The sequence below is a fragment of the Pyxicephalus adspersus genome, chromosome 8 (assembly GCF_032062135.1).
Source record: "Pyxicephalus adspersus chromosome 8, UCB_Pads_2.0, whole genome shotgun sequence".
NCBI classification, from domain to species: domain Eukaryota; kingdom Metazoa; phylum Chordata; class Amphibia; order Anura; family Pyxicephalidae; genus Pyxicephalus; species Pyxicephalus adspersus.
Window position 1 is genome coordinate 63,736,198 of NC_092865.1, and position 25,440 is coordinate 63,761,637.

The 25,440-nt window shown below is 37.7% G+C and overlaps 1 protein-coding gene across 1 annotated transcript in view; it reads right to left on the reverse strand.

Annotated features, from left to right (window-relative positions):
- The window catches only part of CACNA1D (calcium voltage-gated channel subunit alpha1 D), a gene marked incomplete in the record, with an annotated part of 186,856 nt that overhangs the window by 38,748 nt on the left and 122,668 nt on the right, over positions 1–25,440 (reverse strand). Inside the window, 7 exon segments of the mRNA XM_072421224.1 lie at positions 526–640; positions 3,188–3,308; positions 8,299–8,506; positions 9,163–9,388; positions 10,136–10,296; positions 10,431–10,457; positions 12,658–12,745. Of these exon segments, the coding sequence (XP_072277325.1) occupies positions 526–640; positions 3,188–3,308; positions 8,299–8,506; positions 9,163–9,388; positions 10,136–10,296; positions 10,431–10,457; positions 12,658–12,745 (946 nt within the window).

The window sequence follows — 25,440 nt, forward strand, 5'->3', positions numbered from 1 at the left end:
GAAAGGCTACAAGGGGTTAACACAGAAGCTGGACAGAGGAAACACTGAATTAAACAGCAGTTGTAAGGGAAATGTACAGCAGAACTAGGGGGCTCGGCACTAGTTGGAGACACATTGCACGAACGCTGGGTGCTGTGTTTGATCTAACTAAATAGCCAAGGGTGATTAAAGGAGTATTTACTGATTGGCCGGCGGGAGGGGTGAAACTGATTAAATCTGGAATAGCAGGTGTGCCAGGGCTCAGAACTGCCCGCATGCGCAGGAGATAGTGACCTGCGCTTTAGCGAGGTAAGTGTTACAAGAGAAAAAAAACACCCCTTCTGATCCCAAACTGCCAATCATGGGCTAGCCTAGAAAGCATCATGGCAATCATTGTGATTTTTACTTTAATTTTATAAAGGATGTAAACATAACAGATTACTTTATTAAAAAAAGAAAAGTAGAACTGCCTACAAAAAAATCAAACGTGTTTTACTGAGAAGAATTACAATTTATAAGAAATTGTAATGATTCATGTAACAGTACCTTGCACTCTTTTTCTTCTCCTTTTCCTCAGCCGCCTCCTTCTGAGCGGTGTTCAGACTCTCTGCGTCTGCCAGGTTATCCACAGCAATGGCCAAGAAGACATTTAGTAAAATATCTGGTATTTAAAGGTTGAGGAAATAACGCTTGCATCTGTAGATCTTTTGTCCAAGGACTTTGTCCAAGCAGAAAATTGTAAACAGAAGCCTGAATATGGAAGTTTTCAAATTGTACAGTTAAGTAATGAGTTATTACTGACTGCATATGGTTATTGTAATTGACAAGAAACACACGTAAAGTCCCCTTTAAAGGCCAGTCTAAACAAAACATTTTAGCACTTTCATTTGACAGAGCTGTTTTGTTCTCTAAATATAACCTATTAACAGTTTTGTTCAGTTTGTATTGCTGGGAGGGCTGCATATGAGCACATTAGCATGTGTCCTTATTCTGGCATCAAGAGCAAAGATAAAGTTCACTTGAGGTAAGATATCAATGTAATAAAACATCAATTGGCCCAAAGATTTTCACTGTGAAAATAGGAAGTAAAGGGCAGTTTGCTTCACATGTTTTGGGATTAACCTGCTTTGTCTTCCTGTTAGTCACGGACATTGGGCCTGATTTATAAAAGCTCTCCAAGGCTGGAAAGGACACACTTTCATCAGTAAATCTGGGTGATCCAACAAACCTGGAATGAATCTGGTCCTAGATTGAAAAGATGCTAACAAATGGCAAATTTCTTTTAAGAAATCCATTCCTGGATTGCTGGATCACCCAGCTTCATTGTAAAGCCTTGAAAAGCTTCTATAAATCTGGTCCATTATATTCAAATCTACTGACGTCTCTGTACATAATAGGCCGGAGTTAGTTTCCCTGCATGTCTACAGTTTGTGCATGTTTTGCTTCTCCAGAAAGAGATCCAAAACTCTCTGCTGTATCATTTACTTAAAAAAGCCTGCATTCCTTCCTTTTGCAAACAATCCTCACCACCAACAATAGAACAATGACCCAGAAGAATTATCGTTATCATGATAACGAAGGATCTGGCTTTTACTCGAGATGGAAAGTCAAAGTAGTTAAAAAAAAAAAAAAAAAAGATTTTACTGGGTTCAATCTACTAGATCTACAGAATATGTAACATTTGAGATACCTTATGAATGTAATTCTTGATTTTTATTTTATCTGATTAATTTTGACACTGGGAGCAATTGCTTTATCCCTTATCCCACATTATTTCCCTATCATTTTTTTCCTTTTTCTTTCTGTTCACTTTTCTCTAAGTGTCTGATTTATTAAAGCTCTGGAGAGGATAAACATTCATCAGTGAAGCTGGGTGATTCATTAAACCTGGTATGGATTTCTTCAAAGTCATTTGCTATTTGCTTTTGAATCCTTGACCAGATCCATTGCTGGATCACACAGCTTCACTGATCAAAGTGTTTCTTATCCTTTTAAATAAATCAGCCCCTCTGATATCTTTTATACTTTCTTCTCAAATAAATACTGGAAATGTGCCATTGTTAAATTGCTGTGGGTTTATATTGCTTTAAGATAGATTTCTTATTTTCTAGATATTTATGTATGTCAATATAATTTGTAATACTGCAGATTTCAATATATTTGAATGTGGTTGCCTTTTAAAAATAAAGTGTTAACAAATGCAACAAAGTACAACCACTATGTAGCCCCACAATGCAGAAAACAGAGCCTGTGCATTCTATGTAAAAATAGGGTTAAAGGTTCTATTTTTTTTTTTGAAAGGGGTTTATAAAAGGATTCCCTACATAGCATCATCCATAGCAATGACATATGCTGCTATAAAGCGCTACACTTGCTAAACATTTGCAGCATCAAGAACTGGTGTGTGTCGGATGCCTGCTCCCCCTCTGCGCATAGGGGGTCGATCTTCTAGCCCCTATTTCACACTATACAACAAAATAGTGACCAGAAAAAGTAACCAAAGCTTTCAGCAGAGGACCAGGCATCCAGCCCAACCATAAGTGTACAAATGCAAAAGTCAGTGTACACTATGGAGATCAGTGACACTGGCTATGGACAAGAGAATTACTTATTTTTCATTTTACAAGATCTATTTTTAAAAATTTAGGATCAGGCAGGTCAGTATTGCAAATTGGGAGAGGTGATCTCCCTTCTGCTGTCTTACCTGCCTGATTGCTTAAGCAAACTGACAACAATCCAAGCTTCCCCTGCGCTTTTCAGGACTGAATGAACCCTGGGGCGCCTGCGTCAGGATTTACATCATCCAGGCTGGGCCAATGAAGATGGCTGAAGATCCCAAGGAGGAAATAAAAATGGAAGATGCAGATGCCAACTGATTTTAGTTTCACTTTGAAACGTCTTAAATTAGTGACAAAATCACTTTAAATACTATTATTTAAAAGATTCAAGACGTAAAACACAAATTAAATGGTTAAAAGCTTTGTTGGACGTAGCCTTACCCAACATAAGAGTAAACAGGCAGGGATTCACTACGCAAGGACTTAAATATGTATGTGTTGACAGATTGGCATTTGCCAAGTGAATGTTGATCCTTATAAATGCTTTGTAATACTTGTACCTAAACCTGTGAAAACCATGTTCTGGTAGTTCAGCCTAACAGTCCAGCAGTCACTAAAAGTCACTGCAAGTGTTATTTTAGAAAGGATACAGTTACCACAGATAAACAATATGATAAAATATACACAGACAATCATTCCTGAAGACGATGGTCCTCCATAGGCCATAATTCCGTCATACATAACCGCATTCCAGTCTTCTCCTGTTAGTATCTGGAAAAAAAAACACAAAACACAATCACAGCTGATTCTAACACGCCTATTATTCAATGGTTTCCTAAAAACAATTACAATTAGCAATATTTTACCCAAAGTGTATGGTCAAGTAAAAAACCTTTTCTCTTAATAGTCGGGAAAGATTGAAACTGTCAGGTTTGCTATCTGAGATTTCTCCTGACTTCCTGTAAAACTGACCACATTTTGATAGACCGGAAATATAGAAAAACTGCAACAGAGACACAGAAATAAAAATAACAGGTGTTCTAGCTTCCCCTTGTTCTGATAAATAAAACATATTCAGCTTTGCTTATGTTCTTGTTGGAAAGTTACATCCCACAACATTTTTCCCGACTTTCTATCTAGTAAATATGGTCAGTTTGTCAGAAAATGAGGGGAATCTTCTCCAATTTAAGGATTTTAATGTCATCCATGAAACACTGGGTTATTCCTATCTGAATAAATACAGGTTACATAATTAAAATGTGTGGGCCTGGATTAAACATATTTTCATATTGCCCTCCAAAATCCCAGTCTGCACCTTAAATGGGACCTAAACCTAAATCCCCTTACCTAAAGGGTAGACAACCATTTTATAAAACGTAAAAATTACCTTCTTTTTTGGGGGGCGGCTATAAAGACAGAATGGGAGCGTAGAGCCACCTGGGGTATATACGTCATGGATTCCAGGAAGCTTCTGGCTGCTACTTCTCCACATGCCCAATCTCATGCACAGAAGGCACTTTTTTATCAATGGGGGAGAAAAATGCCAATCTCACGCATACACAGGGAGATCGGCACTCTTTTTTTAATCTATGTCAACTGATCTCACAACAGCGCAGTGCAAGATCAGGTGACTTAGGAAGAAGAAGGATGAAGGAGGATACTAGGACGACGTAGGACCCGAACCAAGAAACCTTCGAAGTAATCTTTGAAGGTAAAGATGAGTTGTTTTTTTTAAGTTTTCTAGGAATGTCAAATTTACACAATTGAGGTGTTCTAGTACAGCGGTCGCCAAGCAGTAGTCCGCGGCTCTGGCCGGTGCGCCCCCCAGCAGGATCAGGAGAAGGACCCCTCATGGGGAGATGCACCGGCCAGAGCCGTGGACCATGTCCCCCTTATGGAACACTGACCTGCGACGAGAAAGTAGGCAGGTTCTGGTATTATGACGTCACTACAGAGAAGTTTCTTCTCCTTTAAGTAACACCTGGCTCCCCGCGCATGCGCAGTCTGAAGCCGATAAATTTAGTGGTCTGCCGGTCCGAAAAGGTTGGCGACCACTGTTCTAGTACACTAAATCTGAAGTGCAGAATAAAATCAAAAAGAACCAGTTATTGCTGTTGTGTATTCATTGGTTATTTAAAGTAACTTTTGCAATCGGTGTCAATTACTGAATTTGTTGTGATACTAGCCTCATGCATGCTCTTATACAGCAGAATTCAGACTGAGAGAGGGAGGGGCAGTATTAGGAACAGATCTGGTGTGATGAGATACAATTCTTTACAGTCTTCACTTAACAGTATATATACATATACACTTAACAGCATGTATATATATATATATATATATATATATATATATATATATATATATATATATATATATATATATATATATATATATATATATATAGGCAGTGAATGGAGATCAACTCATTATCTGTCTCTGTTTGTCATGGCTGTTTAAGGCTATGTTCATACTGCCAGTGGGTTTGCGGTGTGTTCTCTGCCTCCTCATGCCGGGAAACATTGCCTCTTGGGAGACGCTACATGTAGCTTCATTGGGACCGAATAGTACTGCTCACTGCCAGCTGTCAAATGTGCAGATGCTGGTTCCTTAGGATCATTCCACGTCATTATTTCAACATTTTTTCACACCTTTCTTTTAAAGTTTTTTTTTTATGTGTCAAACACAAAGAACTTTGATTTCATCTATTTTTTTAAAAGATAAGTATGTACAGTAAGAATGACTACTCACTGCTGGTCTACTTAGGCTACGTATATAAGCTACACAATTGTTCCCAAGATGAACGTTTCTGATTGTCTTGAGCTAAAATTTAGCCTGTGTATAGCACCGACCAGGGATGATCAATGTAATTTGCTATGGAAGGGGGATATAGTGGAGTGTCTCCCACTAGTCCTCTCCCCTCCCTTGTCCATGCGTGTACAGCATTTGTTTTAGTGTCACTGGAAATGATCATGAAAGATTGTTTCCAGTAAAAGAAATTTGACAGGTGTATGGACCACTACTGTCAGAGAGAATCCTGAAGCATAAATGTTCCTCTGTTGCCCACATAGAGGGCTAGCTGAAGGCAATGTTCAACTTGCTTTATACCAGGTGTGCCCTACAAATGGCTTCATTCTGGAGTGATATATTATACTAAGGAAAAAAACCTTTATTGTAAATTACAGAGTAATTATCATTTACCTGATCTTATAAACCCCATAAGGCAACACAACAGCTGACAAGAGCTATTCTTACACTGCATTCATGCTTTGTTTGTGTTCCTAGCTAATTACCTCTATGATCTATCCTCTATTGTGCAAACCATTTACATTTAAACCATTGTATTGTGAAGGGAAATATGAGAGAGGGCTAAATAAAATTAAGCTTTGTTTCACTAAACACACATCTCACATAACACAAGAATAACATAACAAGTGAGACAATTGAGAGTTAGGGAACTAAAAAAAGATCAGGAATAGTGGCTATAAAAAGAAAGCTATTCCGTGTTTGCTTTTTTCAGAGTCACTAAATGGCTCCAAAAATACACCATTGTACTTCAGTGTATATTTAAGATTAGCACTGATTTACTTGCATGAAAATACATTTTTTTGTGTTGTTATCCTAAAAAAAAATACGGGTATTCTCTCAACAGCAGTTGGGAAAAAAATAAAGCAAATCATAAAGCAGGAATATTATTATTACTATAAAAGGACTGATATAGAGCAAAGTCGGATGGCTACATATAATTAAATATGCTGACAATGATTTATGGAGTCATGGTAATGAGGAGTTGGACCTAAGAGCCAATAATATTTGAGCTTAAAGATTAATTTCACCTAAAATGTCAGCCAATAATAACTAGATAAAAATTAAAAGTCCATTAAAAGACAAAATATCAAAACCAGCAATATTTACCTGATTAAAAAGTATGTAATGTATAATAATAAAAATAAGAGGGAGAGGAGGAAATTATTTTAATAATATATATTATAAATATATTTGTAAAATTAGATACATTGATATAATATTGAAAAAGAAAATAAAACCTTCAATATTTCAAATTTATTACAAAGCTTATCTCTAAAGTATTTTTAAGTCTTGTTAACACATAAACCGATAAGCTCCTTGTTCTGCTTCATATTCTCACACTGCAGCCCCGCTATACAAAGTCTGCTAGAGGTTGATACAAGGTCAAATACAGGTACTTTTAATTATGTGGTAATGACTACAGATTGTCTTTTATATTTTCTTAGAATACAGCTATATGTTCCCTTCACTTCTTCATCTGTTAACACCGGGTTAAAAAATAGTAATGGGAAATATCTGCAACAAGGCAGCAACTATTGAAACTATTTTGTTGAGAAAGTTTTAGGTCTTTTACTGCTGTCTGTGTCTTCATGTTTCCTGAAACCTGTTGTTAGGAGCAAAAAAATATATCTAGGTTGGCAGACAATAAAAAACAAGTTCTCATTCCCAAGACTTTGCAGTGTTAGGTCCCAGGTTATAAACTCAGCCAGGACACTATCTGTGAGGGGTATGTATGTTCCCCCCATATCTGAGTGGGTTTCCTCCAAGCAGTCCAGTTTCCTCCCACATCCCAAAAACATGCAGTTAGGTTACTTGACCTCCCTTCAAAATTGGCCTGAGATTTAATGTAAACTTGCTAGGAACAAAGCTGTATCCCATGATTTGCAGTGCAAGGATCTCTGCACCATGCATTCTGTTTATTTGTGCTAATTTTTTAATTGCCTGCACAATTTCCTAACAGTGTATTGATTGGCAAATCTATACATAAAACAGTAAAACATCCCTCCAAAGTTCCTAACATGATAAATGTGAATACAACATATCTATAATTTCTTTTTTAGGATCAACTATAACTAAGTACACAGCCAAAATCATTTTATATATAAACTGTTAACACAAATGTGTAATTTGTTCAGCCAAACGTATGATCACTTCACATATCTCAGCCACACTGTCTAACCAGGTTAAGGACCTCAGGTTCGCCTGTTCCATATAATAATTATATCCTGGTCTCCTACCCACCCACAGTTTGTTTTTTTTTTATTCATTTATAGAACAGCAGTACACCGACTATGTCCTGTTTGTTTTCTCTAATTCTTTAAACAAGCTTGTAGTAATAAAAGTGCCCTCTACCCTGATCCTCCCACCCTTTGTTATTTCTTGAGAATTGTATTTGTAATGGTGGAGGCTTCTAAGAACAAAGATTGGAAAATTGAGCACTTTGTTCCCACTCCCACTAAGCAGAAAATCATTCAGTCCTTTCACCTGATCTCCTGGTAGATTTACAGACTCCTACTTAATTTACCAGTGGACATTAGGCCTGACGCACACTGACCACCTTGGCCTTCCTGATATCCTGGGACTTCATTCTACTTATTTTGTAATTCTGTTTCACCATGTTTCTATAATGTGTGATTATTGTTATACGTTTCTCTGTGACATTTACTGCATTTGCCTGTTGCTTGCCAACTTGTTTTGAGAGCAACTGTGCTAAATGTAATTCTTTTGTACTCTATTTGTACTACTTTATTATCCTCAAATACAATAAATATTTCCCACTACAATGCAAAAGTGGGGCACACAGCAAATACTCTATAACGAAGCTTAAGTACAGGTATGCAGGGTCATACAGGAAGCTAATATCAAAGATTACAGACAAATATACTAATAGTGTTTAAAAGAATCTACAATCTTTCACTATTAGAAAGCAATACATTTTTGTAATCCCTAGTACCTGGAATACTGTCAGCAGAGACTGAGGAAAGTTATCAAAAGTGCTTCTCTTCGTCTGGGTCTCATCAAAGTTGAACTTGCCGCCGAAGAGCTGCATCCCCAGCAATGAGAAGATGATGATGAAGAGGAACAACAGGAGTAACAAAGAAGCAATGGATTTCATTGAGTTTAGCAATGATGCTACAAGATTGCTGAGGGAAGCCCAGTGCCTGGGGGAAAAAAAAGAAATCACATTAGCCAACAAAAGAAAAAAAGTTACCCTTTGTCTTCCAGACTGTATGGGAACATTACAAGCAGAAACATGTTGCTGTATTTGGATGGGGTCGGGTCCATTCTGTGCTTAGAAGCCTGGGGCTCTAATTTATCATTTTGCTAGATATAACGATCATAATATTAACTAAGACGTACCAAGAGCCAAAAGAGCCAAGTGTATTTGGTACAGCCACTAAGAAGTGCACTGTGCGATTTGTTTGCATACACTTTAAAGTGGTGCAGTGGAGGTGAATTCTTCCTCCCTTTGGTAAATAAAACCTGACACCAATATTATTGTGCATGATCTCAGGCAATAGGAAAAAAATGTATGCCATCTAGAAAGGTGTATGTCAAGAATGGAGTGATGATACCACTGTATCCAAAAGACTGAACACAGACAGACACTGCAGATCAGACTTCTAAAGTTAAAGGTATCTTACACAGGTTTTCACAGCTGCTATCTAAGGATTGAGTGTACGGTTGGTGTAACTGAAGGATGTAAGATTGGATAATAGGAGAACAACATGGTTCGTTTTTAAGTCTACTTGATACAATTTTAAAAAGGGGGGGGAAAGAAAGGACCACAGAATGCAAGTCATACATTTAAGGTTACCTGGTGACTTTAAAAATCCTTAGAAGTCGGACGCATCGAAAGACAGATATTCCTAGAGGGGACATGATCTCCAGTTCCACCAAGATGGTTTCAGTTATGCCTCCACACACCACGAAGCAGTCAAATCGGTTAAAGAGGGAGACAAAGTATGCCTGAAGGCCCAGACTGTACATCTTTACCAACATCTCACAGGTAAAACAGGCCAATAGGACCTTATTTGCTATATCTGAAAAACAGGCATTTGTTGAGAAAAACTCAGAATTCTAACACTGTAACCCCTATGTGTGCAACATTTAAGGTGTTGAAATACATTCTTTATTCCCGATAACTGTGATTCTATTGGGATTTAACATATATCTGTGTTGTTTGTCTTCTAAGGCCAATAGTTTTAAAGATTTATCATGTTAATGTATTTTTGCTGTTTTAAAATACAAAAGGTGATACTGTCATGAAGGTCCTTGTTCTTCCTATTACAGGTAACAACAATCTGTCTCTATTTCCCAAGTGTATTCCTGTGTTGTCATCCTGTCTCACAGGCTCCTGATGGAAACTACAAGTTGCCTTATTTAGCATACATTAAGCAGGCTGGCATACTGTTGTCACCATTGGGAAACCATAAAAAATGCCATGCAACCATCACTGGAATGTATATGTAAGCAAGAGATCAGCAGCACTCTGATACAATAAAAGATGAAAAAAGGTAAAAACATTAAAAAAAAAACTTATAAGGCACAATAGCAAACTAAATGTCATTCTGATAGGGATTACACCTATATTATTCCTCTGTTCAATAGGAGGCATCACTGGCAAAATAATCTAGCAGGTTATAAGGCACTATGGTTTACATAATTTATTTTTTCTTTTCATTAACATTTGATACTTTTGATTTACTTTTTAAGAATGTACCCATTCCCCACACAAATATCAATAAGGTACAACATATCAAGAAATATAATAAGCAAAATGTCCATACCCTGTATCTGTGTCAGCCAATTCGGTTGATTATAATGCTCTGAAGAGATAGTCACAGTGTTGAGAAAGACTAAGATTATAACCAGCCAATAAAAGGAAACGGATTTCACCGCAGCCCTGCACCTTCTCCTGTTGAAGCGGTTCCATCGACGCCAGCGCCGACTAAAGAAAAATATTTACTAGATTATTTACAGCAACATTTTGGAATAAGTACTATAATTTAGGCACTAAATGGTAATTGTGATATAGGAACCTTTATCTAGGAACACATGCTTACATATTTTATATTTACATACCTGAATTTAGACTTGGATAGTGACTGACTAAAAATAAACAGGAGAGACAAATATGAGATACAGTAATGTTATTCCAGCTAAATAAATTACATTTACCTGCCATCAATTAAATGTGTAGTGAGATTTAAAGTGAAACTCTGAGTTTTAAACAGGGTAGCAAAGGTCAAAAGCTCTGTCTGTATGTTAATGCTGTGTCTCCAAAAGGGCTGATAACCCCCTTGTGTGGTCACCAAAACATAAAATAAAGATATTATTTCTAAACAAAACACAGCAATGGCTTATAAGGCTTATAACATCTGTCCATTTTTATTGCTACATTTCATAGGGGAGATTTCTCTTTCCTTTCTGTTTGGAAATATACTATATACCAGTGATTGCCAACCTTTTGGTTATCACGGACCACTAAACTTACAAATCCGGATTGCGCAAGCGTGGGGAGCCATGTGTCAGTCATGTGGGGAGCCATGTGTGCGGCCAGAGCCGCAGACTACCAAAATTTTCTTGCAGACCACTGGCGACCACTACTGTATACAAAGGCAAGACAGCAGGTAGCCTGAAGTAACAGCTTGGGAAAAAAGATCCTACTTAATTAATTTAAAAAATATATAAAAAGCTTAAATTAATTCATTCAATTTATTAATTCTGGCAGTTTTGTAATGGTTCGCATCCATTATGGTTTCTCTCCCCCATGGATGAGATTTCTGTCTTTGCTGGGCTCATGGTTGGTGCAGGAAAAGGGCCCCAGCCAGGTAAAAACTTTTCTACTCATTGCCACCACAAAGGGACCGGATTCTCTTACCATCCTCTGCCCAAACTTGGAAAATAATATGTTTCAGAGTGAGCGAAATTCTTATGTAAAAATTTGTCTATATTCTAAAGAGGATGCATTCTCTTTTAAAGTGGACAAAACCCCACAAAAAGCATACCAAAATATGATTTGCCCCATTTTGGGACATTACATTTGAGATTCTCTCTATGTATATTGTTTTATATCTTTTTTTCTGTGATTATGTACTATCTGAAGGTGCTATTGTACACGCTTGTATTCAATTCATTTTGGGAATGTAACATTTTCTGTTTTGGTAACAAAAATGTGGATGTAATCAAAGAAAAGTTTTATATTTAGTAACAGAATCTATTTTTGACTTATTACCATGTGAAAGACAGTATGAAGCTTCCAGTGTGGGTTATTTATTTATTAACATGGTTAACGATGATGTTAAGCATTTTACTAATGGTTGGAAGATTGGTTTGAGATTTGGTCCATATATATATATATATATATATATATATATATATATGGATATATTTTCCTTTTTTTCTCCTGCCACAAAATGCTATATACATAAATTAATTCAACATAAGATCTGTCCAAAACCTAATCAAGTTTATGCAGAAATGCATTTAATAGAAAAGTAAAATCCAGCATTATTACAAATGAGTATTTAAAGATTGATTATACACTTAGACCCCACATAAATCACTAAGATTTAATTAATGCTTAAATCCATTTAACATTTGGCACTTACCTCTCAGATGTAAATAAGGCACCAAGATCAATAAGACAATTAATGAATTATTACAAAGTCCTAGCATACAAATAATGAATTTGTCAGATGACAGGAATTAGATAATGTTTTAAAGAAGACTCTATATTAGAGTGTATTACATAGACACAAAAGCCTATTATCATACAAGGATTTCTATACATATAGCAGAGGCCCCTCCACCTTACTTTGGGGGGAGAATAATTTACACAGGAAATCTGGTAAATGTTTTTTTCCTGCAACATCAGGAGGATCTGCTACATGTATTGAGTATTAGAAAGGAGGGTAAAGGAAATTATGGTGTGAAAGGCCCAAATACGATCAAACTGTAGTTTGTACACATCATGAATAGGGTGAAACTTAGTTATTATATCTCCACCTTAACTATGCATGGGGAAAAAATAGTTTTCACGCTGGAAAATCTTTAAATGTTTTTTTTTGCCTGCAAAATGAGTTAGCCATGAGTGTCTGCTCCATTCTAGATGTCTTGATTTTTAAGTATTAAAAAGAAGGGTGAAGGAAATGGGGGTGTGAAAGGCCCAAATAAGGTCAGACTGTGGTTTGTGCTTATCATGAATAGGGTAAAATATAGTTATTATTTCTAAAATATATGCAAGGTAAAATATGAATATGGCTACAAAAAATGACTTTGCAATGCATAAAGAACCTACTGCACTTACCACACACTGCCGCAACATCCACCGCCTTCTGCCTCTGTAGCAGCATTTTCAGTATTTACGGATTCTGTCTCACTGGTTGGCATGCTCGCTGTATGGAGAAAAAAAATCCCTTTGAATTTCCATTAGGATGCTTTTATTTCATTGACCCTGAGATGCATACCCTGGCGGAGGTGGCTGTAGCATTCTATGCGGTCATCATTACGCTTTTCTTTTCTTTCACAAATAATTATTGCAATCCGCATCATAGGTCATACCAGCCAAAACAACTATTTGTTTTACATACAGACGGAAGGTGTCATAATAACTTCCGGGGATTTCAATCTCCTGCTCCGCCAACCTACTGTACAAAGGCAGAGGTCTAACTCGACCTGTTAGGTTTACATATGTTAGACCTACAGGAAACCGAAAGCCTAGTGGTTTTTCCAGTTTGCATTTATTGAGCATTTAATTTATGTTTTTGCTGTTTGTTTTTATAATGTTTTTGTTTGTTTAAACATTAAATGTATACAGGAATCTCTGATCACCACAGAGAGAATCTGAGGTTTTCTTATTATTCCTGAAGCTTGTAGTCTGAGTATATGCATTCTAAATCATGCTAAACAGTTGGAGCGGTTAAGGGATGGAAAATGTTATTCATTCTAAGTTACATTTAATTTGACATAAAAATAAGTTTCTGCAATGAGAGATATAAAGGCCATCATATCAGATCTGTCCTTATGAAAATGTTAGTTGCCAAGCTGTCTTACTACTCTGATGAGTAATTCCTAAATTCGTGACACACATACTTGATGCTTGCTCCTGGTCCATGACTTGGAAAGAATTTAATATATTTAACATGTGGAAGTTTAAAAGGAATCCTTCAATATCGATTTGTTTTAGTTTAATTGCAATCTAGTGTAACTCCCCTTCAGTCTGTGGAGAGGAGAGGTGAAAATAAACTTTAAGTCATTTGATCAGAAGGACAGTCAGGCAACTAACATTTCCAGTGGTAAGTCAGCAAGAGAGTTTCCAACAAATCCAATCACAATTCACAGCACACTGCACTCCAGATATATATAGAATATTAATGCACCAGACCATTTATACTGTACGCTGCAAATAAGTTACATGCCCATACAAAGAGACACACAAGTGTAAAAGGAGAATACAACATAGATACCATCATTAAAAATGTAAAACTAAGGTATGAAGACATACATGCATAGACCTAATAAACAACAGCAATCCAACAGAGATAAAACAGACAGATGGAACAAACAACAGATATATCAATAGATAGATTAGACAAACATTACTGTCCAATACAAAGAGAAATGACACACACACAAAAAAGACAGAGAAACAACAGATAGGTAGATTAGACACAAATGCCCTGATTTATTGAAGCTCTCCAAGGCTGAAGAAGATACACTTTCACCAGTGAACCTGGGTGATCCAACAAACCTGAAATAGGATTGAACCAATTCTTACTAACAAATAGCTTGAAGAAATCTATTTCAGGTTTGCTGGATCACCCAGGTTCACTGATGAAAGTGTATCCGCTCCAGCCTAGCTGCTTTAATACATCAGGCACAAAGTGTGACAAACGGGCATATAGGGTTGATGAGTGTAACGTTAATTAATACTACTTTCTTACCTTGAAAACAAAATCTAATTATCTTCATTAAAAAGAATATTTTTTCTTAGTGGTCTAATTATAGTAAAATGGTTACCAAAAATATTTACTTTAGTCACTGAATTGCGTGATCACTTACCTGTAACTGCATTAAGCCGATTTGCACCAATGACTTAAATAGCAGGGCTATATAGATCCATAGCAAGCAACTACTTGAACACCTATGCTATGATCACAGCAAACAACCTTGGTGTACATACAATGATCAGAAATGGGTATTTGATCCTTTGATACTTTTATCCTTGTCCCTTAGCCCATTTTCTTTATATTACAGCAGATACAACAATGTGCTAAAGATCACTGAAGGCTTTTGTGTATCTGAGTCATTCAAATAGTCCATTTTATTTGTATGTGGTCTGGGCAGACATTGATAATGAATGGAGACCCTAATACCAGAAAGTGTATGTTGTATGAGAACTTATACTGAAACACGGTCCGTGTGAAATGCTTGTTAAATTTTAGTTTTTAGTTCCAATAATAAAACCCCATTAACAGAAAACAAGTGTCCTGGATATGGCTCTGATGCAATATCTCTGCAACTAAACATGACAGCAGCAATCTTACAACATGCTAGCTTGCAGGATTAGGGATTTCAGAGATTTAAGGAGAAAATAATACTATTTTACTAAGCCTATTTGGCAGAATCTCTGCCTGTTTTTGGATGTGTCACAAGCTTCTAAAAACAAGTTTTATTTCAAACTGCAGAGAGCTTTGCCAATGTACTGATTGCCAGAGGTGGAATCACTGCAGGTTCTGCCCGTACTACAACTCTGACTCTAATGTACAAAGATGGAGGACAGGCCTCCCTTCAAGGATGAAGAAGGGTCAGACTGTGTTCAGAACTCCCAAGCCCTGTACAGACTTAAGATAGATGTCAGATTTCGATCTTATGTGGAGGGGAGAATGTGGCAACCTGCTGTGCTCTCCCCTATCGGAAAGTACATTGGTCACCCCCACTTGCTCAATTATCAATCTGCCAAGGTAGATTGATAAATGGGGCCCAATTTAATAAAGCTCTCCAGGGCTGGAGAGGATACATTTTTATCAGTGAAGCTGGGTGATCCAGCCAACCTGGAATATGTTTCTTCAAAGTCGTTTGCTATTTGCTAACAAATGTTTTCAATCCTTCAGCAGGTTTGCTGCATCACCCAGCTTCACTGATGAAAGTGTATCCTCTCCAGCCTTGGTGTCAGGGGACCGCTGTACACATGCTAAATTTTCACATGAGAGGTCACATAATCACAAATATTTGTCACAAATAGTTAACATATGTGTTTAGTGTGTAATTGTTGGTATCTATTTACTTAGTTATTTATTTTTTATTTATTGATTATATTATGTTTAAGGCAACTGTTTATCTATTGGAGGCGTCCCCCTCCTAGAGCTTACAAATGCCCCATGTTGCTACCTTGCTGCTCCTTTATTCTATTCTGTGTGAGAAGTTCCCCATGTTCAGGCACATACCTGTAGCATCTATGTAAGTTTATGTATATATTATAAGGTACCATTTGTCTAGAGATGCTGTATGTATTTATAAAAACAGTGTGACATTTATATCAGTATTCTTGTGACCACAGATCTCTTATATCCTCTCTCTATATATCTCTTATATATATGAAACGGATTGAGTTCCGCGAAACGCGTAGATAAAATTGGGATTACTCGGACAGGTATCCCGATAGGAGATCAATATTGATGTATAATGTGTACATTTGGTTTTATGCTATGAGCAATTTTTGCTTTTTTAATGATACTCAATAAAAAAATAAATAATAATTTTAATGATGTGTTCATAAATCGTATATTGTGTAATTGGCCTTAAAAGTCCCACTAATTGCTTTTTTACCTATGTGGGATTGTTTTTTTGAGGGATGTGGCCATGATGATTTGGTGGGGTTGATTATCCCAAATGTAGCACTTTAGGAAAATGTGCAAACTAAATATAGAAGCAGATGTGACAACTGAACAAAAAGTTCCCGATGTCATAACCGATTACCTGAACAGCTGTGACATAAAGACATCTCTGGAAATATTCATATACTTTGCACTTAATTATCTTACCTCCCAAAACTGTAATTACATACTCATAACAACTTTGCTTAGGAAATCCCATAGGTTCCAGTAGTTCCAATCTAATTCATTAGTAAATGTCTATCTCAATTAACAATAGCTGTCAGAGAAGATGTTGGATAACACACATTTGGTGCTGAAGAAAAACATTTGCTCATATGGCTTGAAACATAATCATGGTCATCCTTTGTCAAAAAAGCAGCAACCACGGCTAATGGCTTAAAGCCCAAATGAACTTTTAAATTAAATGAACTACATACATTCAAAGTTTATCAAACACAAAGGGGACAGAGCAGCACCCATGTTCATTGGGCCTGATTTTTTAAAGCTGGGTGATCCAGCAAACCTGGAATTGATTTCTTCAAAGTAATTTTCTACTCGTTAGGAAAGGTTTTCAATTCAGGTCCAGATGCATTCCATGTTTTCTGCATCACCCAGTTTTACTGATGAAAGTGTATCCTCTCCAACCTTGGAGAACTTTAATAAAGCAGGCCCTATGTGTTGAAGTAGAGGTCTTTCTTCAGCGGTCTGATATGCTCCCCCCACCTAATAATCATCACCCGAGCCGAACATTTGTGGTAGTCTTGGGCAAGAATCTGACATTATTCATGGATACCTATTGGCGAATCCATGAATGAAGATCGGGAATGACCGCAAAGATACTCACTTGTCCCCCCCTTCTCTCTCCATAAAAGGTGCTCTATGTACAGTACTTGTACAAGTTATCTGTCACTGGAAACGATGGTAACAGATCCTTTCCATCAATGAACGTTTAACATGTATATGCAGCCTAAGTCCGCCCCATATATATACAAGCAAAACTCATACTGCCATCTGAATGGAGAACTCTAGCTTTGAATCAACAAGGGGCAAGTAAGATCTTTTAAAAGTGAGACCATTGCATCCACACAGAGAACAAGGGTCCTTTGCTACTCTATGCTGGCAAGGAATTTCCACATTTCCAGTGGGTGTGGCTGAAAAAAAAGCGGTAATTACAAGAAATAGATCACCTATGCACCAGAAATGTATTTAGCTGATTTAAACTAAAGGTTCAGTATAGTTTTAATAGAACACTAATAACAAATTAGTTTTACATGCAAATGCCTTATAAATGAGCTGTGCTCTGTTTTAGGGCGGCACATACAAAAGTACAAAAGTTAATATGTAGAAGAATATAAACACTTTCCACTGTTTGGAGGCACACAAGAAAACAGCCAATGGACTTTAGTCAGTTTGGGAAAGGTCTAAGATCATTTAGAATTCTTTGACATGTCTGTTTGACCTAAGTTAACCAAGTTTGCATTCCCATGCAGTATTCAAAGAAGACATTTTTTAAAACTGGGTGGGAGGAAAATTTTAGGTGTGTGGAAGCTCCTGTATTGTGACCAAACTCTTCAGTAGCAACCCAAAAACAGCCAGGAGGTTACCGTAAAGTGCCGGGTGGTGCACCCAGCTATAAAGTGCTAGGGAGAACACTGCCATTGATTAGTTTGGGATTTTGGATCCCGATGGACTGGTAGGGGTTTTCAAATCCTGCTCAAAGCACACTAAAGCCTATCTACATAAACCCTAATACTCATCACAGAAATCTAAAAGTTACTTAAACCTTGATCAGAAGAGGAACCTGTAGAAGTATGTCTGCGTCCTGGTAAAAGAAAGGTAGGGTAAGGGTAAACGTGGCAATCATTATGCCTGCATACTGGCCCTTACAGTTTTTTTTGGCCAAGCAGTAATAAAGGCCAGGCTAAATAACTTATGTTTTCCCACAATAACCCAGCATCAGGACAACAACTTTGTTTGCCTGATACAAACATACATATAACTGAATTGTGAATTCACAGCTGCATGCTTTTTGAAGTTTATTATCCTATAAAATATACCCAAATAGCCATTCAGCAAGTCATGCCCATGTCCCTAATTTCTTCCTGAAGCCCAGTCCCAAGTACTACCTCAGTGGATGCCACTATTCTCCAAAAAACATAATGAGGCAAAATATGAATTCAAAACATAGCAGATTACATTTTGTTTTATACAGAGAATGTAAAAGTAAGGCAAACTCATTACCTAACATTAGCGTCCATTAAGAAGAACCTGCATATGAAATGAACTTAAACAGTTGTGTCATGTATGAAAGTATTTGCCAGCTATTCATATAAAAAAGCTTCTTCTACTGCTTAATTTCTTTTATAAAACTACTATGTCAGATATCGTACATTAAGGTCATACTAAAGTTAGTACTATTAGTAGGAAAACATCACAGTGAAGTCTGCATAATTTTCTTTCTATAGTATGAATCCGACAGTTGTTTAATTTGAAATCTGACCATTGAGCATGACCACTGCCCTGTGGCTGAGCATGCTTTGTGGCGTCATTTAGTTGGGTCAATAAACTGTAGAAAAAGGCCACAGTGAGCGAAAACAGAAGGGGGATGGCTCCGTTAATATCCACATGGACGATGACAACAATGGGGCATTTACCTCCTGATGGTCCATACTGTTGATATACTCGTCTTCCCCCTCACTTGTCAACAGACTAACTCTCTGATTCAATGGTTCTTTTTTAGCCCCTTGTATTTTTATTTCTTTATATCATATGTGTTTCCTACTGTAGTTTTTATTGGATGTACAATTGTTCTTTTTTCTATTGTTTCTTCCTATGACTGTACTGTTGGAATTTACCTTTTCAAATGCAAATAAAATAAATGTATCCATAATATCCCCATGGACACACAGACAGTGATTTCCATCATCTAATAAAAAGCTGGGTGATCCTTTTGGTTGGGGTGCTTGGTAAGGTGCCTCTTTTGCCCCTATTACAGAAACAGCCCCAAATACAGGTGCATCTTAAAACAGCTGCAGATCACGAGAGACAGGGATGGAAAATGAATGGTTCTCCTTCGGGCTAAAACAGGACTGATACAAAAAAAAATATCTCTTTTGTCCATAGCTAGCAATCAGGTGATATCTTTCTTCTCTTCTTCACTTCCTCTGCTCTAGAAATTTCGCCAGCTGGAATCTGCTTACCATACCAATTACAAACATTTCTTCTAGCCTTTACAAAATAAGTGGCATTATTCTGAGATCAGTTGATGTCATTTGCTTACATGCTGTCATATTTGTGTATGTAGTTGCATGCAGTATGACCTACGCAATAGTTGTCTTCCTTTTCACGCATGAATTTTCATGATATTAGTTCTACAAATAACTAGGTCAGATATGTCAGCTACAGCTAAGCTTCTCTTGTTGTTAAGTTAAACTGACTTATTCTTATGCAGACTGAGTGTCTGCAGGCAAAAGCAAGGCACAAAGAATCGGTGCCCCTTCCTATACAAAATAGATTTATTAGTATAAAAAATGACAATTTTTTTATGTTGTACTATAAGTAAATCTGTGCGATCTACTGGAAATGCATTGTATATAGTATAGGAGAGTAGAATGCCCCATTTTCCTTTCAGTTATAAATATTTAATTGTATAAGGAATGGGTGGTGTTAATCCTCCCCCCTCCCCCACACATACCCGCACCATTAGGCTCCACCTCTCTGTATGAGTTTATCAGCTCTAGAAGAATAAAGACGGCTTCATTCGTATGATAAGAGTAAAAAATCTGAAAAAAGGAACATGTGGTAAACCCAGGAGTCAAATTCACATCATGTTCTGTCTTAAGCGTTCCCCTGCTGTATCTTTAGTCTTTTTGTTTTCCTAGTGGCTGCTATTAGAGCTTGCAAATAATATGGAAGTATACAGGACAATTACATTAAAAAACACTAGAATATTCTTTGCTGGAACAACAACGAAACAGGGTTCACCTTTCCTCCCCTCTGTGCTTTCAATAAAAGCATTTTAAAAAACTGATTGTACTTTAATAGACACTGGAGCCATACTTTCCAAATGCTCCTTATGTTCCTCCTGTCTCTATTTCTCTTTTTAGGTGAATTTTAAACCTCTATAAAATGTATTATGTACTGTATTCACTCCAATATAAATCAATCTGAATACAAACCAAGGTACTTCTTTTTACCTGAACTTCTGGGAAAATGCTATGACCCAAGTATAAACCTGGGGCACAAAATGTAGAAGTCACTGCTAACATTCATGCCACTACAGATATGTCAACAATAATAATATTCATTAATACATCAATGGTGTATTATTTTCAAAACTTTTTAAAATAGGAAAAAGTTTATTCACATAGGTTAGTTCTACCAAACCAAGGAACATATTGCTGGAAAAAACACTTGTCACTACTTGCACAGGAGCTGCTTTGAGTGGCGTATGTAGGGCTTGCACTTCTCTGCCGTTCACGACGACTCTGTTGCTTGCTCCTCCTGCTGGGGGTGGCAGAAAGGTGTAGGCTGTACATGTACTGGGCCGCAGCAAAATTTTGTGTTGTGCTGTGCTGGGCGCCACTGTCAGAAAGCTTGGGGACCACTGCTTAATAGGATTTAATGATAAATGCTAAATGCTCAGTTGACCTTCACTTTAATATTTTGTAGAACACTGTCTCAGGACAAACATACAGATCTGTTATAGTGAAAATGTGGAACCTTTAAAATGCATAAAGCATATATATCAGTGATGAGCATGACAGTCAGGGTACTAGTATTTCAGAAGAGGATGTCATGAATGGTAGCTTCCATAATTCTGTGCATCCTTTGGGAAAATAAGTTAGGTCGCCTAAAGCAATCTACAGCATGCAAAACAGCAAACACATGCGAAACACAGCAAACAGGCAGCCCGATCACAGCAAATGTAACATTACCGTGTTTATTTTTACGTTTAAAGCATCTAAACCACCCTTTCTTCTTTTCGCCCAGCAAATCCTCCAGTGTAACCCCTTCATGTTAAAGACACAGTGATTTGTCAATTCAGCAGCAGGTGGCAGCAATGTTAGCAGACAAGCATGTAGAAACGGACACATTAATATTACATTAGGCACGCCATGTACCTAAGTGGAAACAAACGCAACTGATGGCGCTGCAAATGTTAATCGCAGGAGGCTCAGTGCAGCTGGTTACAGTATACAAATGAATGGGCTATTAATGAACATAGCCAAATCAATTAAAAAAAGGTGCTAAGTAGCAACATGAAACTAGCAAAGCGTTCAACAATTACAAGAATAGCAAACCTTAAATAAATAAACCGACATAAAATGTAGTACATGCACCACTGATCATCATATATGAACCTTGATTAGAAAAGAGTTGTTTTAGAGATCTAAAAGCATCTCAGAATCTCCCTATACAATGCCGGAGAATAAAAAGAGGAATCTAATTGACACCCATAATAAAGCCTAAAAATTATTTTCATAAAATAGCAAAGCAGCTATAGCTGCAATAATCACCTCCTCTTTGGTGCTGTCCCCCACAAACTCACTAAAGATGTCCAACGCCACCGAGGTTAAATAATTAACCAGTGTCACTTTCCATGAGCCCAGGTTGTCAACGAAACTTCTAACTAAAGCAGAACCCGCACAATAATACAAGAGAGAAAGAGAGTGCTTACTGGGATTTCCTCCCCAATTGCCATGACTAAGGCTACGTACACACGTCAGATGATTCTCGTATGATAATCCCCTCTGGGCTGATATCAGACGAGAATCTGGTGTGTGTACAGCACTCGTCAATCGTGGATCCGTCCTTGGTGATCCACGAACGTTGAACAATCGTATTGAAAGTAAAGGGGAGAGAGCACAGCGGGGTGCCACTCATATGTTCTCCCCCTCCCCTCTCCATACAGCAGAACGGCCCTGTATGTACAGCCCTCGTTCAGTCGATTCAGTCGTTCAGGATGGTGAAAAATCTTTTACAATGACAAATATTGCATGTGTGTACCTAGCTTAAGTATTGGGAAATATTGGCATTTTGTATACAGTTTGCCCAGGATCAAACAAGTGGACTTGGTTGGGGTCTCAAATACTTATAGGATCTTCAAGATTTTGTTTTGCAACAGACATACTTGTTAAGTTATGAAGTTTTAAATGTTATGTATCATCAAATTTTGTATATGCCTGATGGCTAAACTCCCTGGCTTCTTAGATCTCATGAGATTGTTTTCTGTATTCCCAGCTCCACCACCTGTTACAAAATAATTCTCATGGCTTCTTACACTTGCTTTTAGGTTTCCAATGTTCCCCAGGGTTAGGCTATGTTCACACTGGCCATGTGGTTGTGGTACGTTTACCACTTCCTCATGCCGAGGAACCGCTGCCTCTGGATAGACCTGACATGTAGCTTCTCCCAGCATAGAGAATGAAAAGAAGACAGCGGTGAGCGGTTTTAGAAAGTACTGGGACATTTAAGTAAGGGTTTTACAGAAGGGGCATATCAGTTACCGCCAAATACTTATTTCATAGTTGGTTACTATTTTATGCAAGGTCTGCATAATTGAGATACTAAAGGTAAAAGGAAAAAATATATATCCAAATAAACTGTAAGAACACACTTCATCCCTATGCTTGCTTCACTCCCTAATGAGTCAATAAACATGCTGGCTGTTGTTTTAGCTCCCCAGACTTGCACATTTCTCCACTAACTATTAAAATTAGGATAAAGATGACAGCCCTGGAGATCACACTTTAAAAAAATATTCTTTGGCAGTTTCAGTGAGTTTATCTTGACAAGTTCTCTTTAATTGGCCCTGATTTATTAAAGCGCTCTAAGGCTGGAGAAGATTTATTTTCATCAGTGAAGCTGAAAACCTGGAATGGATCTGGTCCAAAATTCCAGTCCAGGTTTGTTGCATCACCCAGCTTCATTGATGAAAGTGTATCTTCTCCAGCCTTGGAGAACTTTAATAAATCAGGGCCATTGTTTCATATGGAAAAGGATGCATATCATTGGTGCTATTACAGACACTTCTGTCTCCTCTGACATCCCAAAACCTCACAAGGCAGATGATACACAGTACAACCTTCAAATAGGCTATAAAATAAACAATGCATGTAAAATGTACATTAGGAGTGTGTCTAAGAAGATGAGGTTAGGCTCCTAGATGTGTGAGATAAGTTGTTCTTTTCCTGTGGGGAAGAATATAAGGTCAAAGCATCCCAGAGGACACTGTCAATTAAATGAGAAATGTGCAGTGATAAAACCAGAGTGGCATAAGCTCATTAAATAACTTGGTAAGAGCAGCAAATCAGCAATATATAATACTCCAGTCATTATTTTCAACTAACCCACCATTATTAAACAGATAACAAACGTCTGCAGTCACTCTCTGCAAGCCGACTGGAGATGGTATCTCAGTTATGGACAGCTGCTGAAGGATAAAGTGCAATTTACTGCAAAGTATGGTAAGGGAATATTAATAGCCAGTGTCCTATAAACCCGTAAATAAATCTGCCTTCAGACATTAAAGCTAAACTCCAGGCAAATGGATATATACATAGCTAAGGTCTGAAATGCAAACTGTCCTGTTCACTTAAATATTTGTAATTTTAACCAGCCAGTTTTATATTTCAGGCAGTACACCCAGGAAGGTGACACCAATATCCCTGGTAACATTAAGGAATACGGAGGTCTTACCATCCAGCCCAAAACTTACTTACTAGACAAAGAAGAAGCATCAAAGCTTTGATAAATCATCAGCTCTAACCCTAACCCTACTAAATGCTCCCTGCCAACACATGTGCATGTAGCAGACCCTGACTGGTTCCTACTGTTGCTCTTCTCTCTTCCAACACAAGAGTGTTATTGTGCAAGGAATGTAGAAGAAACCATGGCATACACTTGGGAAAGCTAGAAAAGGAAAAGCTACCGGCAATAGGTTACTAATCTTTTAGACACATAGTCTAGGACTGCATCATCAGTACCAGGGACGTGTGCATAATTCCTTCCTTATTCAACAAGAATGCTTGGGATGTAATAGTGTTGGCATCTTACCATGCAATGTGCAGCCTGGAAATTGGCAACTCGTAGCATTTAAACAAAGCAAGTAAAAGGTATAAATTGAATAAAATGTGAGGTGGGGCTTACATCAAATAAAGATTTATTTATTTCCAAAATAGAAGTCTTAATTCTCATCTACACATCTAAGGGGTTTCCAACCATCGCGAGAAGTAGCCTGCTGTTGCTGGTCTGTCCATTGCTGAATTTGAACCCTACCCCTTGGATAGCTACACTGGGTCTGATTTATTAAAGCTTTCCGAGACTGGAGAGGATACAATTTCAGCAGTGACGCTGGGTGATCCTGCAAACCTGGAATGGATTTCTTCAAAGTCTAGCAAAAATTTTGAATCCTGGACTAGATCCATTCCAGGCTGATGAAAGTGTATCCTCTCCAGCCTTGGAGATCTTTAATAAATCAGGACCACTGTCTTGCAAGGTCTTATAAAGGCCTCATAGCCATTTTTACATGCACGCTCCCATCAGAGACTACGGGGGGAATAATGCGCAAGCAGCACAGAGAATCTAAAGTGGGTCTGGTATGCACAGTAAGGTGCAGTGGAAGCATTGTGGCTGTAGTATTGCACACTGGGCAATGTATGGTACATGAGACAATAGGGTGCATGTTCTTTGAGTATACGTATTAGTGGAAGTTGCTAAAGGCTTTGGTTTCTAATGTCCCCTACATACGTGCAAGCATAAAAGAAGAAGGCGCACAAAAGCCACTAACTATGAAGGGTAATTGTGGTGTCTTACAGAAAATGACAAGCCTTTGCTTTTCTGAAAATATCACCACAATATGTTATGAACTTGCTGAAAAGTGTTCAGCTGCAGTATAATGTATTTTTGTGGGCTACTGGACCCAAAGTTATCCTTGCCATCAAGATGACCTATTCACTGCCTGAACACCTGAATGTGTCACTGTTACGTCCCAGCCAGGGTTCCTGCCCTATATTTATCAATCCGTTGGCTGCGGTTACATAAGAAAAGCTGGCGTCTGTAGTGAGGTGTTTGAGCTCACAGCGTGGATTTGGCATAAATCAGGCGCTGTCTCTGTGAATGTCTGTTTCCTGCTGTTTAATACATTAGATCGGCTTCTGTGGCGGCTTTGCAAAGTATTTCTCGCGTGGCTATCCTACAGGCATATTGTGCGT